We start from the raw sequence: 14332 nt of genomic DNA, 5'->3' as shown, positions 1-14332 counted from the left end.
TTCAGACCATGACATGCCCTAACACTGTGATACCCGTGTCATTCATCTCATCGTGTAGGCATTGTGTCATTTCATCACACCATCACAAGAAGGATGAATTTGGTATAATACTTTGTGAGCAAGAATTCATGACAAAATTTTATCTCTGATTAATAAATGTTATTGGTGTATATTCATAGGAAAAACTTGGTATTTATAAAGCTTGGCCGGAAGGTTCTAGCATCCACTGGATGGAGGGGTGTCTTAGAACATATCCCCACCAACTAAGGATGAAACGTGAGTGCCACCTCCAGAAAATATGATTTACTTGGCCTGGTTTGAATCTTGGGTATGGCTATTCCTCAGTTATTCCCAAATGTTTCTAAAATTGTGATTAAGGTTGAAGAAAAGAAAGATGGCAGCAGATACTGCCTAAATCATGAATGTGGCCTTGCAGTTGACATATACATTTTAAAAGTAGATTTAGACCTATAGGTTTGAGCAGCCAAGACCCATGGTTCTCCTAGTGTGGATGTTGGGCCAATCATAGCAAAGTCTCCAAGACCACACTTTGACCTTCCTAGGATTGGTTTCCTCCTGAGCATCTCTCCCCTCACCAGCATAGGATGGCTGCCAGACCTACCAGGTGGGGTTCTTCAGAGAGTTTCACATTTGTACCTGGCTGTAGGAGAGATGCCTGCCTGGGGTGTCCCCCTGACTTTGTCATTTTTGTTCTTTCTAACCCCCCCTAGCCTAAGTACCACAGTGGAGGGTGCAATTTTCCTTTGTGATCTGGACCAATAGACTCCCTTCCCACTCCTGGAGCCAAGAGCTAGGTCATTGCCATTGCTTTTCAGAGGCAGAGGGTGATGGGATGAACACACATGATTCACTGTGGTAGTCACCAGGCAACATTCATGAGTTCTGTGTATTTGCCTCCTACGAAGGAAGCCCAGTTCTCTAAGGAGGACTCCATATTCCCTCAAGGGCTCTGAATCCCTCTGTTGAACTTCCCACTTTGTGGGCATGTCTCAGTGCCCTCAGCAGGGCTCTGACGCCAGCCAGTGCTCAGCCCCCCACTCTGTGAATCTCTGTCTCACACAGCTTCAAGGTTTGGAGGCTTGGAGCAGCTGATGGGGGGGGGGGGGCTATGCCTTTTTAAATCCCTCGGGGTGGGGGTAACCTCTCTTAGCATTAGTTTCACCTTGAAGGAAGAGACCTTTCTTCTTTTTGTCCTGACCATAGTCACAAGGACATCTTGCAAAGATTGCTTTTACTTTTGAATAGAACAAGTTCTTGAAGAGAATGCAGAAATTGGCTTTGGGCTTTCAACTAGGTTATTCATGGGGTCTGAAAGAGCTCAGATGAGAACTATTTACCTACCTCGAATTAAGCCCCTCCTCCCTCCCTCCCTCCCTCCCTCCCTTCCATTCCATATTTTGAGAAAGAACATGACTCTGTTTTGCTCAAACATTATTAATTAAGCACTGACTGTGTGCTAGGCACCATCTCCAGAGACATGGAAACGTATCCAACGTGTTTTCCAAATGTACTTGCCCGAGGAAGCCCCGTTCATTCAGCTCAGCATAGGCTCTTGTCTCCAGACAGTTGCTCAGGGTTCTCCTTCCAGACTCAGCCTTCTCTTCTGCATTCCATTTGCATTTCCCAGCATGCCTTGCACCTACTTCCATAACCTCTGGCCTCCTGGGCAGTTAGTTAGTGGCTTTCACTGCAGGTAGGTGACTGCTGAGCCCAGAGAATGCTTCCACAGCTCAAGGGTTTATTTAAAAAGGATAGCATGAGCTCTGTCACCATGCTAACAGCGGTTCCTGAGCAGACCTTCAGCATGCACATGGATTGCCAAAGATGAATTACCATCTGCCTTGGCTTAAAATTAACGAGGACAGTTCTAACCCAGAGAAAATGGGAAGCTAGGAAGATAGAATTGATTCTGCCCTCATTTCCATTCTGAAAGGCAGTAAAAACGGATGGAGCTAAGGGAGTGACAAGTTCTGTGGACTGTGAATAAGTTAGGGATTGTGAAACAGACTTAAAAAAAATTGTTTTGGTACTTCTATTTATTTGAGAGCGACAGACAGAGAGAGAAAGAGGCAGATAGAGAGAGAGAATGGGTGCGCCAGGGCCTCCAGCCATTGCAAACGAACTCCAGACGTGTGCGCCCCCTTGTGCATCTGGCTAACGTGGGTCTGGAGAATCGAGCCTCGAACCTGTGTCTTTAAGCTTCACAGGAAAGTGATTAACTGCTAAGCCATCTCTCCAGCCTGTGAAACAGATTTTGACAGAAATGAGTCTTGGGAAATACTGCCTCTGCCTTGGCTCTTGGTAGAAAAAAAAAAGTAAGTTGAAGCATAATGCCCTACATTTTCTTGTTTGGCAGATGCTATCAAAATGCTTCAGAAAGGATTTGAATATTTTATGATTTTTCCTTTCAAGAGGAATCTTACTTTTTTCTGGATATATATATGCACACTGACAACTGTAAAATTGTGAGATTAAAAACTGGACTGATGAAACTCAGTGTGTCTAAAATTGGATTTGTCATTTTTAAAATTTTTGTTGTTTTTGTTTATTCAAGGTAGGGTCTTGCTTTAGCCTAGACTGACCTTGTATTCACTATGTAGTCTCAGGATGGCCTCGAACTCATGGCAATCTTCCTATCTCAGCCTGCCAAGTGCTGGATTAAAGGCATGAGCCACCACACCTGGTTAGATTTATCATTTTTGACAACAAAGCTGCTTTGCCCATATTCTTGTGCTCATTACTGATTATATATGTGTGTGTGTGTGTGTGTGTGTGTGTGTGTGTATACCCAATTCATATTTTCAGCTGTTTTAGGTTCATATTTTCATGTTGTTTTCATTAGAGTAATCCATAGCATAGTAAAAGGCACATTAAATGTAGCAGTTTATAAAGAGGCAGGTTAGAGACTAACACAATCAATATATGTAAAGATTCAACTTTATGAAATTGCTGATATTTGACCATTTGATCTACAGAGATTGTAATTTGATGTGAATTAGTCTGATATTTGAGGGACAAGGACTTTCCCACAACACGGGCCAGAGTCATATAGAAAGATTTGCCACTTATTTTGGGTAAACTCACTATTTGTTAAAAAGCCCCAACTTATATTCCATCTTCATCAAAGCTCATGCTCTGCCTGTATGCCCAATAAGATGGTGTCACGATTTTTAGGTTTGAACTTGTAGGGAAACAGAAATGCTGCATATATGTTTCCAGGTCCAGACTATGTGTCTGGCCCAGGTTCACTGGGGAGCCTAGTTGGAGGTTCTGTATAAACAGTAACTGTCCTTGTCCCAACCACATGGGATGACTGGCCTAGTTCCTCTCAGTGATCTACCTTTGAGATGAATTCAATGGGCAGACAATAGAGCTAGTCTTCACGGGGCCCCAGGGATTCCCAGTCTTCATCTACCCTGAGCTGGGATTACAAATCTGTGACAGACCCAATGCCCGGCCCTTTACATGGGTGCAGAGGATCCTCATGCTTGTGTGGCAAACACTTTATCCATTGAGCCGTCTATCCCGCCCCACAGCATATGCTTTTCATAGTTACGGGTCAGGCTTTGCTTGAAAAGTCTTGAACATTTGGGTGTCTGTTTCCTTATGTTCCCACACGTGAGCAAACTGCTACCATCACGGGTACATGTGCCCTAAACACCGTGCCCTTCCTAGCAGGATGGACCATGTCCCCTTCAACCTCGAGCCAAAATAAATATTTCCTCCTTGAAAAATAAGGTTGGAATGTCTCCCGATGTTCTGACCAAAGATGTGCCAGAGTTCCTTCTCTTCTCTATAAAACTTGTAGCTGGGTGTGTTGGGAGAGAACCATGGAAATCAAAAAGAAAGCAAGTTCAAATGTAATGAGAGGTGTTTTAATAGAAATGTTTGATGATGCTTTTCTGAGTTCCTAACGTAGCTTATGGAATGAAAACACTGTTTCAGTGTAAACAGAATACAAATACTGCCAGTTACACCCGATTTGGCCCCTTCTCGACCTGGCCGCTCACTCCTGGGGGTTGCTGACGACGGCGGTGGTGGAGTAGGAGTAAGGGCTGAGCAGCGCCGCGATGGTGTAGTGCCGGTGGCCAGAGTCATTGGCTGTGAAAACAACCTAGGAGAGAGAACAAAACCAGTTGTTTCTACCAGATCCCCGGGATGTGAGCCACAGGCGGAGATGGCCGGAAGCCCAGGGCCAAATTAATCGTTTTATTTTATTGTCTCGTTTTAGGAGGAATAATTAGAATAAAATCAAAACATCTAAATAAGCCGGCAAGCTAAGCGTTTGGAGCTTTGCGCAGTTTCTGGAAGTGTCTGTCACCACTGCCTATAGTGGGTATCTGGCTTTATAAATCACTCTAAGAGGCTGGGAGGCCCTGGCGTAGTGGGACGTTAAAAAGTCTAAAGACCCTTGTCTGTCTTCTTGGATTCTGAGAAAATTCATTGGCATCTCCTGACTGAAGACCTATGAGAATAGTAATTGTCATTCCCACCACGGGCTTCAAGACCTAGAATGTTGGAAGGGACCATGCTACACGTTTTTATGGTAGTGTGTGCACAGGCAAATGTGGACACCAAAGGATGACCTAGATGTGTTCATCAACTTTATTTATTTCTTTATTGAGACAGGATCTCTCACTGGCCTGGAGCTCCAGGGATCCACCTGCTTCCACCTCCTTAGCACCGGAATGACAAGCAGACCCTGCATGCCTGGCTTTTTTTTTTTTTTAACATATGTTCTGGGGATCAAACTCAGGTCCTCATGTTTGCACAGCCATCACTTTATGAGCTCAGCCATCTCCGCCCATTCTTCCTATTTTATAGACATTAGCATTAATGTTTTCCTGAGTTTATGCAGTGACAGAGCCCTCTCAGGAAGGGATATTTCTTGTCTCCAAGCACAGACATTTCTCTCACACTGATCCCTTGCATTTCCCAGCATGAAAATGTATATTTTTACATCTATAACAAGCAATGAGATGCGGAACAGAAGCATTACGGGGCTGTATTCACACCACATAGCTCATGAAAGTTTCCTGATTGGGAAAATGTGGATTAGTGTTGTTGCAATTGACTAGCTCTGTACTTCTCAAATTTACTAGCATGTCTGAGATACAGGTGCTGAAACAGCCCAGGGTTCCAAAATGAGACAAGTGGGATAAATTCTGTTCGCAGGAGAGATGGAAGGCCAGGAAGATGTGCGTCATTATACTCATTTTTTTGTGTCTAGACCCTGGGAAGAGCTTTGGATGTGTTTCGGATAAATACTTCTTGTTCCGCATGTAGGCAAAGAAAGAAAACCTGGATGACTAAACCATACTGAACACAAAAATAACATCTGGCAAGAGAAGATGAGAATCATCTGCTTTTGCTCCTCCCTTTTTCCTCTCTTCTCTCCTTCCCTACTTCTCTCCCTCCTTTTTCCCTCCCTCCCTCTTTCTGGTGCTGGGGATCAAATCTTTTGAATGCTAGGCAAACTGCCAGTGAACCATATCCTCAGTCCTTGATTTTTTTTTTGAAACAAGGTCTCACTATAGAGCCCAGGCTTGCCTCAAACTCTCTCTCTTCCTGCCTTAGTCTCCCAAGTGTGGTAACTACAGGCATCAGCTACCACTCTCCATTCAAGGAAGTTTCTTATCTTATTTTGGACATTGTCCTTCAGTCCCCATTCCTCCTCAAAAGGGAAAAAGGCATGCTCTGTGATTAACAATCTATGATGCAAAGAGGTCTAATTAGTGTCAAAGGACAGTTCTCATTCTCCTTGGCAGGTGATTATCGGGGGTACTTGGTGGGAGGACGTGGCCAGCTCGGAAGGATTGCACCTCACTGAGGGAGAAACACCGGGAAAAGGAGACAGCAAACATGCTCGTGGCGCAGCGAGGACACAGCAGTCACTGTGTGGGACCCATGGTCCACTCCTGATGCTCTCCTTTTTGTGTACACGCAGGTGCCACGCTGACTCCCGATTCTGCCAAATGTCTTGCGATGATTCCCTCCCCTTCCTTTCCAAGGGCAGGGGTGTATTATTTTCACTTCTGAATTTCTAGTGCCTAGCAGAGTGTTCAATAAATAGTTTATTTTTGAAACATTTGTTGAATGAGGAGGAGCTAGGGGAAATAATTCAGTCAGTAAGGTGCTTTCCTCATGTGCACGAGGCCCTGAGTTCTGTTCCAGAATAGGGCAGCATGCACACGTAAAGTTTGTTGGATGAAAAGAGCAAGTAGCAGGAAAGGAACTAATGGGCATGGCATGCTGCGTGGGGAACATGTGGTGAACTTTTCATACAGTTCCAGCAGGCTGAGACCCAGGACAGGAGGACAGCCCAGTGGTCAGGGAGGCCTCAATCTGCTCAGTGTCTTGATGCCTGGTGAGGACTAGCTAGAGACACACTGATTAGTGCATGTAAGGTCCCTGGATGACTGTGGCCCTCAGGAGTCTCCGGTTGCCTTGGTAACATGGTCTTCTAAAAGAGCTGCTTGATGTCACACAAAAGTCTTATCCATGACTAAGCCACAAAGAATGGTTTCCTTTCGTGCCAAGCTATTTTTTGATGGGATTAGCTGATCGTTAGTTCTGACCGCCAGGCCTGGGTTCTATTTCCGTGACAGCCATCTGTTTGAAATGACTTAAGAATGAAGGCTATTAGGAGGCAGGGAGATCGGGACTTTGGAAAATTGCATATCCTTGTCACAAGCCAAAGAACAGCGGGAGCCAAAGGTAATGAGCATGGCTTTTATTGTGTTTGTTTTGGTTTAGCTTGGTTTCTCATGGGGTGGTGAGTGGTGGTGGTAGGGTTATCTAACTGAGGCTTAAAGAGGCACCCTTGAGACTAACCCCAGCCTGGACCCTGGTGGTAAGTCTGCGTGCTTCTCCACTTGCCGGCCATGTGACCTTTACCAAGCTATGTAACCTCCCTCGCCTTCTTCATCTGTAAAATGGGAGGAAGAGTACCGATTGAGGAGGACACCCGAGCCACATCAACCTCTGGCCTCCGTGTGAGTGTGCGTACACGTGCACCCACACACACAGGAGCGTGAGTTGGTCATGAGGATGACATAGGTTAAATATGGAAAGCCCTTCCCATAGCGATTGGCACAGGATGGGTACTTGGCAATTTGTTTGTTGCACTGCTGTTATTTTTAATTAATTGCCCCTGTATGCATTGCCAAGAGTTGCTTACCTAAACCTCTGGGAAACCAGACGTCTTTGGGAACAAAGCATTGTTCAGAGAAGTTGCATGGGGCCCTTCTCTTGTGTCGCACAACCCTCCTCAGTGATATCAGAAGGTTGCCTCAAAATCAAACATTAACACTTCTTCAGCAAAGAAAAAATATTCACACAAAGTGCAAGAAAGGAACAGATCAGTAGTGTCATGGAAGTTTCTCTCTCTCTCTCTCTTGTTTGTTTGTTTTTTGAAGTAGGGTCTCATTCTAGCTCAGGCTGACCTGGAATTCACTATGTAGTCCCAAGGTGGCCTCAAACTCATGGTGATCCTCCTACCTCTGCCTCCCAAGTGCTGGGATTAAAGGCTCAGAGGCCTCCTTTTTTTTCAGTATTTTTTAATTTTTATTATTTTTTTATTAATTAGTTTTGTATTCAGCACATACAGTCAGTTTGGTACCATTATTAGGCTCATCCGTGACCTACCCCCTCAATGCCCCCAACACCTCATCACTGAAGCAGACCAAAAATGAACCCAACATGGCTCAGGTTAATTTTGTGGAAGAGGGGGCAGAAAGAATGTCAGAGCCACATGTTGGGTCATGATATGCAGAGACATTTATCATACCCATAACTGTGGGCTAACTCCACAATGCATGACTCAAAGGCCTCCTTTTTAAGGGCTGTGGACTTCAGTGTAGGGTGGGAAAGGGAACTGTGTCCCGTCCCATGATAGGCTAAATGCAAATGCAGTTCCTGGAACTGAAACTGAAGCCTAAAGGACTCAGGGTATCCACTCACCTCTGCGTATTCGTGGAACGGGGAGATGCCGAGGGCCTTCCAGTAGGATTTGGTATCTAATTCCACCTTGTACATCCCTTCTACGAACTGCTCATCTGTCGTGAGCCCATGCAGCTCTCCAGTTTCAACAGTTTTTCTGCAAGGTACAAAAGTCCTGGTAAAATTAAGTATAAATGGGGAACAACAGCATGGTAAAGGGACATTGCACACATGGACATACAGGTACATGCATTTGTTTGCGTGGGCGTGGATGTGTGTATGCATGTTCACGTGTGTGTGGGTGCACATGTCGGCACATCACTGGAGGCCAGAGGCTGATGTTGAATGTCCTCTCAGTCACTCACTCTCCATCTTACTTTTTTAGGTAATGTCTCCCAGTGGACCTAGAGCTTACTGATTCAGCTAAACTTGCTGACCAGTGAGCCCTGTGGATCTTCCTGTCTCTACCTCCCTAGTGTTGGGATTACAAAACACAGTCACATCACGTTTTCTCATGGATGTGGGGTATTCAAACTCGGGTTCTCGTGGCTGAGCAACAAGCCAGATGCACAAGGGGGCGCACGTGTTTGGTATTTGCTTGCAATGACTAGAGGCTCTGGTGTACCTATTCTCTCTCTCTTGGTCTCTCTTCCTCTTTCTTTAAAATAAATAAATATTTAAAAAAAATACTCAAGCCACACCAAAGAACATGATCTTCTGGGATGGAGAGATGGCTTAGCGGTTAAGGTGCATGCCTGCGAAGCCCAAGGACCCAGGTTCAATTCCCGAGGTCTCATGTAAGCCAGATGCACATGTGGCAGCACATGTGTCTAGAGTTTGTTTTCAGTGGCTGAAGCCCCAGCGTGCCATTCTTTCTCTCCCCCTCTCTCTCTTTGACTCAAATAAATAAAAATAAAATCTTTTTTAAAAAGAAGAAAATGATCTTCCAATGACAGGTGAAGATGCCTAATGTAGTTCATGGGATTCAATTAAAATGTTCAAGAAATTCTTCATCCAGGAGACAAAATTATATAGTGGTTCCTCATCTGATTAATGTTGAGGGCATTTTAACTACTCTTTTTTAAATAAAAAATATTTAATGTAATTTATTTATTTGCAAGGAGAGACAAAGAAAGAGGATGGGTGCACCTGAGCCTCCAGCCACTGCAAACAAGCTCCAGATGCATCTGCAGTTTATGAGAGTACTGGGGAATCGAACCCAGGTTGTTAGGCATTGAAGGCAAACACCTTAACTGCTGAGCCATCTCTTCATCCCTACTCTTCTTTGTGGTTAGTTTATTTAGATTTATTAATTTTTCTTTGAAACTCTTGCAAATGGAATTTGAAAAATACTACAATTGTAAGATGGCTAATGAAGGTGAAAAGTCTTTTCATTGTTGGTGGGGGTGGTGATAGGTGACTTTGTGATTGCTCTGTGGCTGGATTTGGTCACGTGCTCCCTTTGACATTGTTGGTTTTTTTCTTATTAGGGCAGCCATACAGATAGCAATTATTCTGAGCCTGGGACTTTGGATAATTTAAATAAAATCTCAGCAGGTCAATTCCTTTTCTTTCATTAATAAAACATTATACACCGTACATCCTTCCTGAAATCCCAACACAAGGATCCTCAGCTCACCTAGGGGTACCAAAGAATCTGTAAAACTCCTGAAATTATCTCCATGGTTTTGCCTGTGTGCTTCTGTTACGTCTTTCTAGACATTCAGTCTATAGTGGTCATCACCTCCTTCAAATGGTCTGTGATATGAGAAGTTTGCAAACCCTTTCTAAATGGACAGTTTCAGGCTGGAGAAATGGCTTAGGTGGTTAAGGCGTTTGCCTGTGAAGCCTAAGGACCCGGGTTTGATCCTCCAGTACTCACACGCGCCAGATGTACAAGGTGGTGCGTGCGCCAAGTTCATTTGCAGTGCCTAGAGGCCCTGGCATGCCTGTTCTCTCTACCTGCCTCTCTCTCTCTCTCTCTCTCTCTTAAATAAATTCATTAAATTAAAAAAAATTTAAAGCTTTAAAAATTGTAAGTTTCCTTTTTTTCTACCATCTGCCTCAGGTGTTGCTGCAATTCCTGGTCATGTTGGGCTAACTAAAGCAAGAAGGCTTCCTTCTGGATCCCTGCCCACATTTCAGCCTACTTATAAATTCTTATACATGTGTGTGTGTGCATGTTCATATGTCTGTGTGTATGTGACTGGCATGAAGGCTAGAGGCTGACATTGGATGTCTTACTCCACTGCTTTTCCAATTTATTCAGGCAGGGTCTCCTGAACCCAGAACTCACTAATTTGGCTAGCCAGCTTGACCTGGGGGTATGAGATTGCAGGTAGGTCACCACACCCACCTGTCATCTATGTGAGGGCTAGAGATCCAAACTCCAGTTCTCATACTTATGCAATAAGCACTTTATCCCTTGAGATATCTCCCCAGTCCATTATAGACAACTTAGTGGGTTTGTGAGCCTCTCTAACAAGGGGAGGGGTGAGTGGGAAGATAACAGGCAATCCAGAGTCCTGCAGAGCGGGGCTGTGGTAGCTTACCCAGAGGCAAATGGTGCCCAAGTCCCATCAGCAGCCTTTTTGAACACTTGCACGGCCACGCCAACAGCGGGACTGCCTCGGACGGCATCAAGGACTTTGACCATCAGAGGACACTTGGATTCTCCAGTGCCCTGGGCCCAGAGAAGACAAGAAAGATGGCAGTGAAATTGATCAGAGGAAAAGGACTTACTCTTTCTGGAAATAGAAATCTGGAACAGAGCTCAAGTACATGCTGATACTGCAGCCAGTGTCATCAGTGCTGACTGTTCATGAGGTTCCCTGTTCAATATAACACACATGCAGTGGCTCCAAAGCAAGAATGGTTTATGCCTCCAGACATGCTGTTGTGGACCAAGGGCATACATAATAAATTTTTAAAAAATTATTTTTGTTTATTTTTATTTATTTGAGAGAGAGAGAGGGAGGGAGGGAGAATAGGTGCACCAGGGCCTCCAGCCACTGCAAATGAACTCCAGATGCATGCGTCACCTTGTGCATCTGGTTTACATGGGTCCTGGGGAATTGAGCCTCAAACCGAGGCCCTTAGACTTCATAGGCAAGTGCTTAACCACTAAACCAACTCTCCAGCCTCCATAATAAATTTTCAAAAGGGAAATGTGCCTTCTGAGAACCATTGCCTTGTTCAGCCTCTTCATTTAACTGAAGTTGCTAAAAAGATGCAATGTAGAAAAAGAATGACTACTTTTTCTTGGGATCATTGTAATCAGCTACTGAGATAGTAATTGAACCCCTAACTCATTGTAAAGTAATACCTGAGAGCATTCTGAGCAATTTTTCTCTACTCGTTAATTATTCTAGAGGACTTCAGAGTCAGCTATTGCACTAGAATGTTGTTTTCCAAAAGTAATAATCAATACACTTTCATAATCTTATGCAGTATGCCCACTAAATATATCTTGTAAATAGGTACTTCAAAAATTTTTTAATCTTAACAACTTTATTGATTTTTTTTCTAGTGCTGGAGATTGAACACAGGCCTTGCCAATTCTAGGCCTGCACTCTGTCACTAAGCTACACCCCCAGCCAGTCCTTTTCCATCTCTATTTTGTATCTTGATTTCTAGGTCTCTATTATCTGGAGAAACTGAAGTACTATTACAAACCCAGCCCATGAAAGCAAGAAGAAAAAGAGTCCAGAGTCCAAGCCCCAGCTCAGTGGGCTCTGCAGAGCTGCATTCTTTTTGAAGTTTGAATCCGTGCTATGAAATATGGATGCTGGGGTTCCCTTGGGCTAGTAACCCATCAGGATTACTTTCAGCACTGGAAGATCACTTCTGTTTATCTAATGGACATGTATGAAAAGGACTCCAGAGGGGGGAAAAACTCACCACAGGGCCAGCCTCAGATACAAATACCAGTCCAGCGAGGCAAAGGAGAAGTAAATGACGGGCAGCCATCCTGTTAGGAGCTGGTGGACGTCTGAGATGGGTGCTCCCAGGCCGGGGGGCTTTTATACCCCCTCCTCACAAGCCAGGCTGCTGATCCCTGCCAGTCTGACTCCAAACCTGCTGATTCTGATTATTGACTTAGTCAACAAAGAGAGAATAAGTAACCCACACAAATATGAACCTTGTCTGCAGAGATCAGAGTGCCGGGGCGCACTCTATGAAATATTCTTAACAGGTCATTTGACCAGCCAGTTGAAAACGAGCCAAACCAAACACAAACAGCTCCCTACTTGGCTGAAGTCCAGCTTTTCCCTTACCCATTTTTATGCATTTCCCCCCAATCTTTCATTTTAGATGTTTGGTATAAGTTGTAATGATTTATTTCATGCTGAGTGAACATTAGTCTGCCTGGGTTTAAATATAGTGCAATAGAAAAGATGTCACTGTATTTTTGTCTAGTAGCAAGTAACAATAGAGAATTGTTTGTTTCAGAAAAGTCAGTAATTATTGAAAGAAAAGAAAAAAAAAAAAACCTTGTCAAATATTCAAACAAATTTGCAGCAGTTTTCTCTCTGAAAAATTAAGTAGCTGGAGATTGTAAAGAAATGGGCAGAAAATTGAAGAAAACCTAAATAACCCCACAAATACTTTGCCCAATCAGGATTTTAAAATTTTACTGTTAAGGCAACTTTCATTTTGAGGCAGGATTTTACTCTCATCGAAGCTGATCTTGAACTCACTTTGTAGCCCAGACTGACCTTAAATGCACAGTGATCCTCCTTCCTCAGCCTCTTGAATGCTGGGATTACAGTGTGAACCAAAATGCCCAGCTTGAGAATATACTTTTAAATATGCATTAACTAAGAAATTATAAAAGCCTGAATTTTCTATGCAAAAATAAAAACCCAACCTAATTAAAAATTAATCAAGGGCTGGAGAGATGGCTTAGTGGTTAAGTGCTTGCCTGTGAAGCCTAAGGACCATGGTTCAAGGCTCGAGTCCCCAGGACCCACATTAGCCAGATGCATAAGGGGGCACACGTGTCTGGAGTTCGTTTGCAGTGGCTGGAGGCCATGGTGTGCTCATTCTCAGTCTCTCTTTCTCTGCCTCTTTCTCTCTGTGTCTGTTGCTCTCAAATAAATAAAAACAAACAAACAAATTAATCAAAATCAGGAAGCAAAAAAGAAGATGTCACTGCACTGGATATAGGTCCATGAACCAACCAGGAAAACCCTCAGGTAATTTAAAAACAAAACAAACAAAAAACTCTTTAAGCAAACTAAATAGTTTGAAAACTTTGCTTAGTAGTTTCTCCATATTCCCCTCCTCCTGTCCTCTGTTTCTCTCTCCCCTACCACCCTATTCTCTCCAGATAAAGTCAATCTCAACCTAAAGAATAATGCTATATTTCAAATTGGCATTTGTGAAATCAAAGTACAGAATTCTTTATTTATTCTTCACCGGAAAAGCAGGAACAAGGCTATCTAGCTATTGTTTATCAGAATTCAAATTTCTGGAAGGAGTAGAGATGACTGAAAACTAGAAGCCATGATTAATATTGCCTCCTCCTGCCTGAACTATAGAAATTATAATCTGATGATTTATTGATCATGTGACAACCCATTTGTGTGTGTGTGTAAATTAAAAAGTTTTTTTTTTTTTTTTTTTTTTTACCCTTACAGAGATAAACATGTAAGAGAGATAGAGACATGAGTGTTTTGGATAGAGTTATGTCAAGGTAGAGTCCACATCGAAGCACTGAAAATTGGAGAAACAACTCCATGGCTGACAGAGTCAGAAGTTAAGCAAGAAATTATGAAGGATAAGCTTCCAGGGAAACATCAGAAAAGGGCAGAGAAAGGCATTCTGGAATATGTAAATGTGCAGGAGACTCCAAGAATATGGATTAAGTATGGGAAAGCAACAGTGAGTGTAAAACTGTTGGATGGAATTTTTTAATTAAGAATTTTAGTATATGAACATACTGTAATCTGATCATAATTCCCTCATCAGACGGCCACACCTCATTCCAGCGAACACCCACCTCTTTTCATGTAATCCCTCTTTTATTTTTGCTGTCTCATTCTTTTCCTTTCCCCTGTTAACTATGTCAAAATGTTGATAGGCTCAGTATTGTGCTGGTCTTGCGAAGGTAGCAACCTCCACTGTGAAGTCATGAGTGTACCAGTCCCTTCATGGTCAGAGAATAGTGTTCCAAAGTACTCCTTACCACCTCTGTCTCTTACTTTCTGTCTTCCCCTCTTCCAAAATGCTCCCTGAGCTTCGTAGGGTGTGAAAGAGATTTAATATATATTGCTGAACTCCCAAGAGCCAATTATGTGCAGCACTTTGGTGCATAGCCATCTCCAAAGAAGGAACTTCTCTGGCAAGCAGTGAGAGCAGTGCTAAT

At 43.4% G+C, this 14332-nt stretch overlaps 1 protein-coding gene across 1 annotated transcript; it reads right to left on the bottom strand.

Annotated features, from left to right (window-relative positions):
• Nucleotides 1–3874: 3874 nt before the first annotated feature.
• Ttr (transthyretin) lies at nucleotides 3875–12055 on the bottom strand. The gene is made up of 4 exons (XM_004654852.2): nucleotides 11863–12055; nucleotides 10515–10645; nucleotides 7984–8119; nucleotides 3875–4135 (listed from the first exon to the last, which is right to left on the bottom strand). Exons 1-4 carry the CDS (start codon nucleotides 11929–11931, stop codon nucleotides 4028–4030), a joined length of 444 nt encoding a protein of 147 aa, XP_004654909.2. The 5' UTR covers nucleotides 11932–12055; the 3' UTR covers nucleotides 3875–4027.
• Nucleotides 12056–14332: the final 2277 nt, after the last annotated feature.

Source organism: Jaculus jaculus, chromosome 15, assembly GCF_020740685.1.
Source record: "Jaculus jaculus isolate mJacJac1 chromosome 15, mJacJac1.mat.Y.cur, whole genome shotgun sequence".
Classification (NCBI taxonomy): Eukaryota; Metazoa; Chordata; class Mammalia; order Rodentia; family Dipodidae; genus Jaculus; species Jaculus jaculus.
Note: the sequence above shows the minus strand (reverse complement) of the source record. Positions and strands in the feature narration are given on the sequence as shown.

What these genes read in the sequence shown, in the direction of transcription:
- Ttr (XM_004654852.2), bottom strand. Translation starts at nt 11,931, where the DNA reads ATGGCTGCCCGTCATTTACTTCTCCTTTGCCTCGCTGGACTGGTATTT. An exon ending in TGGGCACCATTTGCCTCTGG is followed by an intron (nt 8,120 to 10,514) that starts GTAAGCTACCAC and finishes TGTACCTTGCAG; the next exon opens with AAAAACTGTTGAAACTGGAG. An exon ending in CGTTCCACGAATACGCAGAG is followed by an intron (nt 4,136 to 7,983) that starts GTGAGTGGATAC and finishes TCTCTCTCCTAG; the next exon opens with GTTGTTTTCACAGCCAATGA.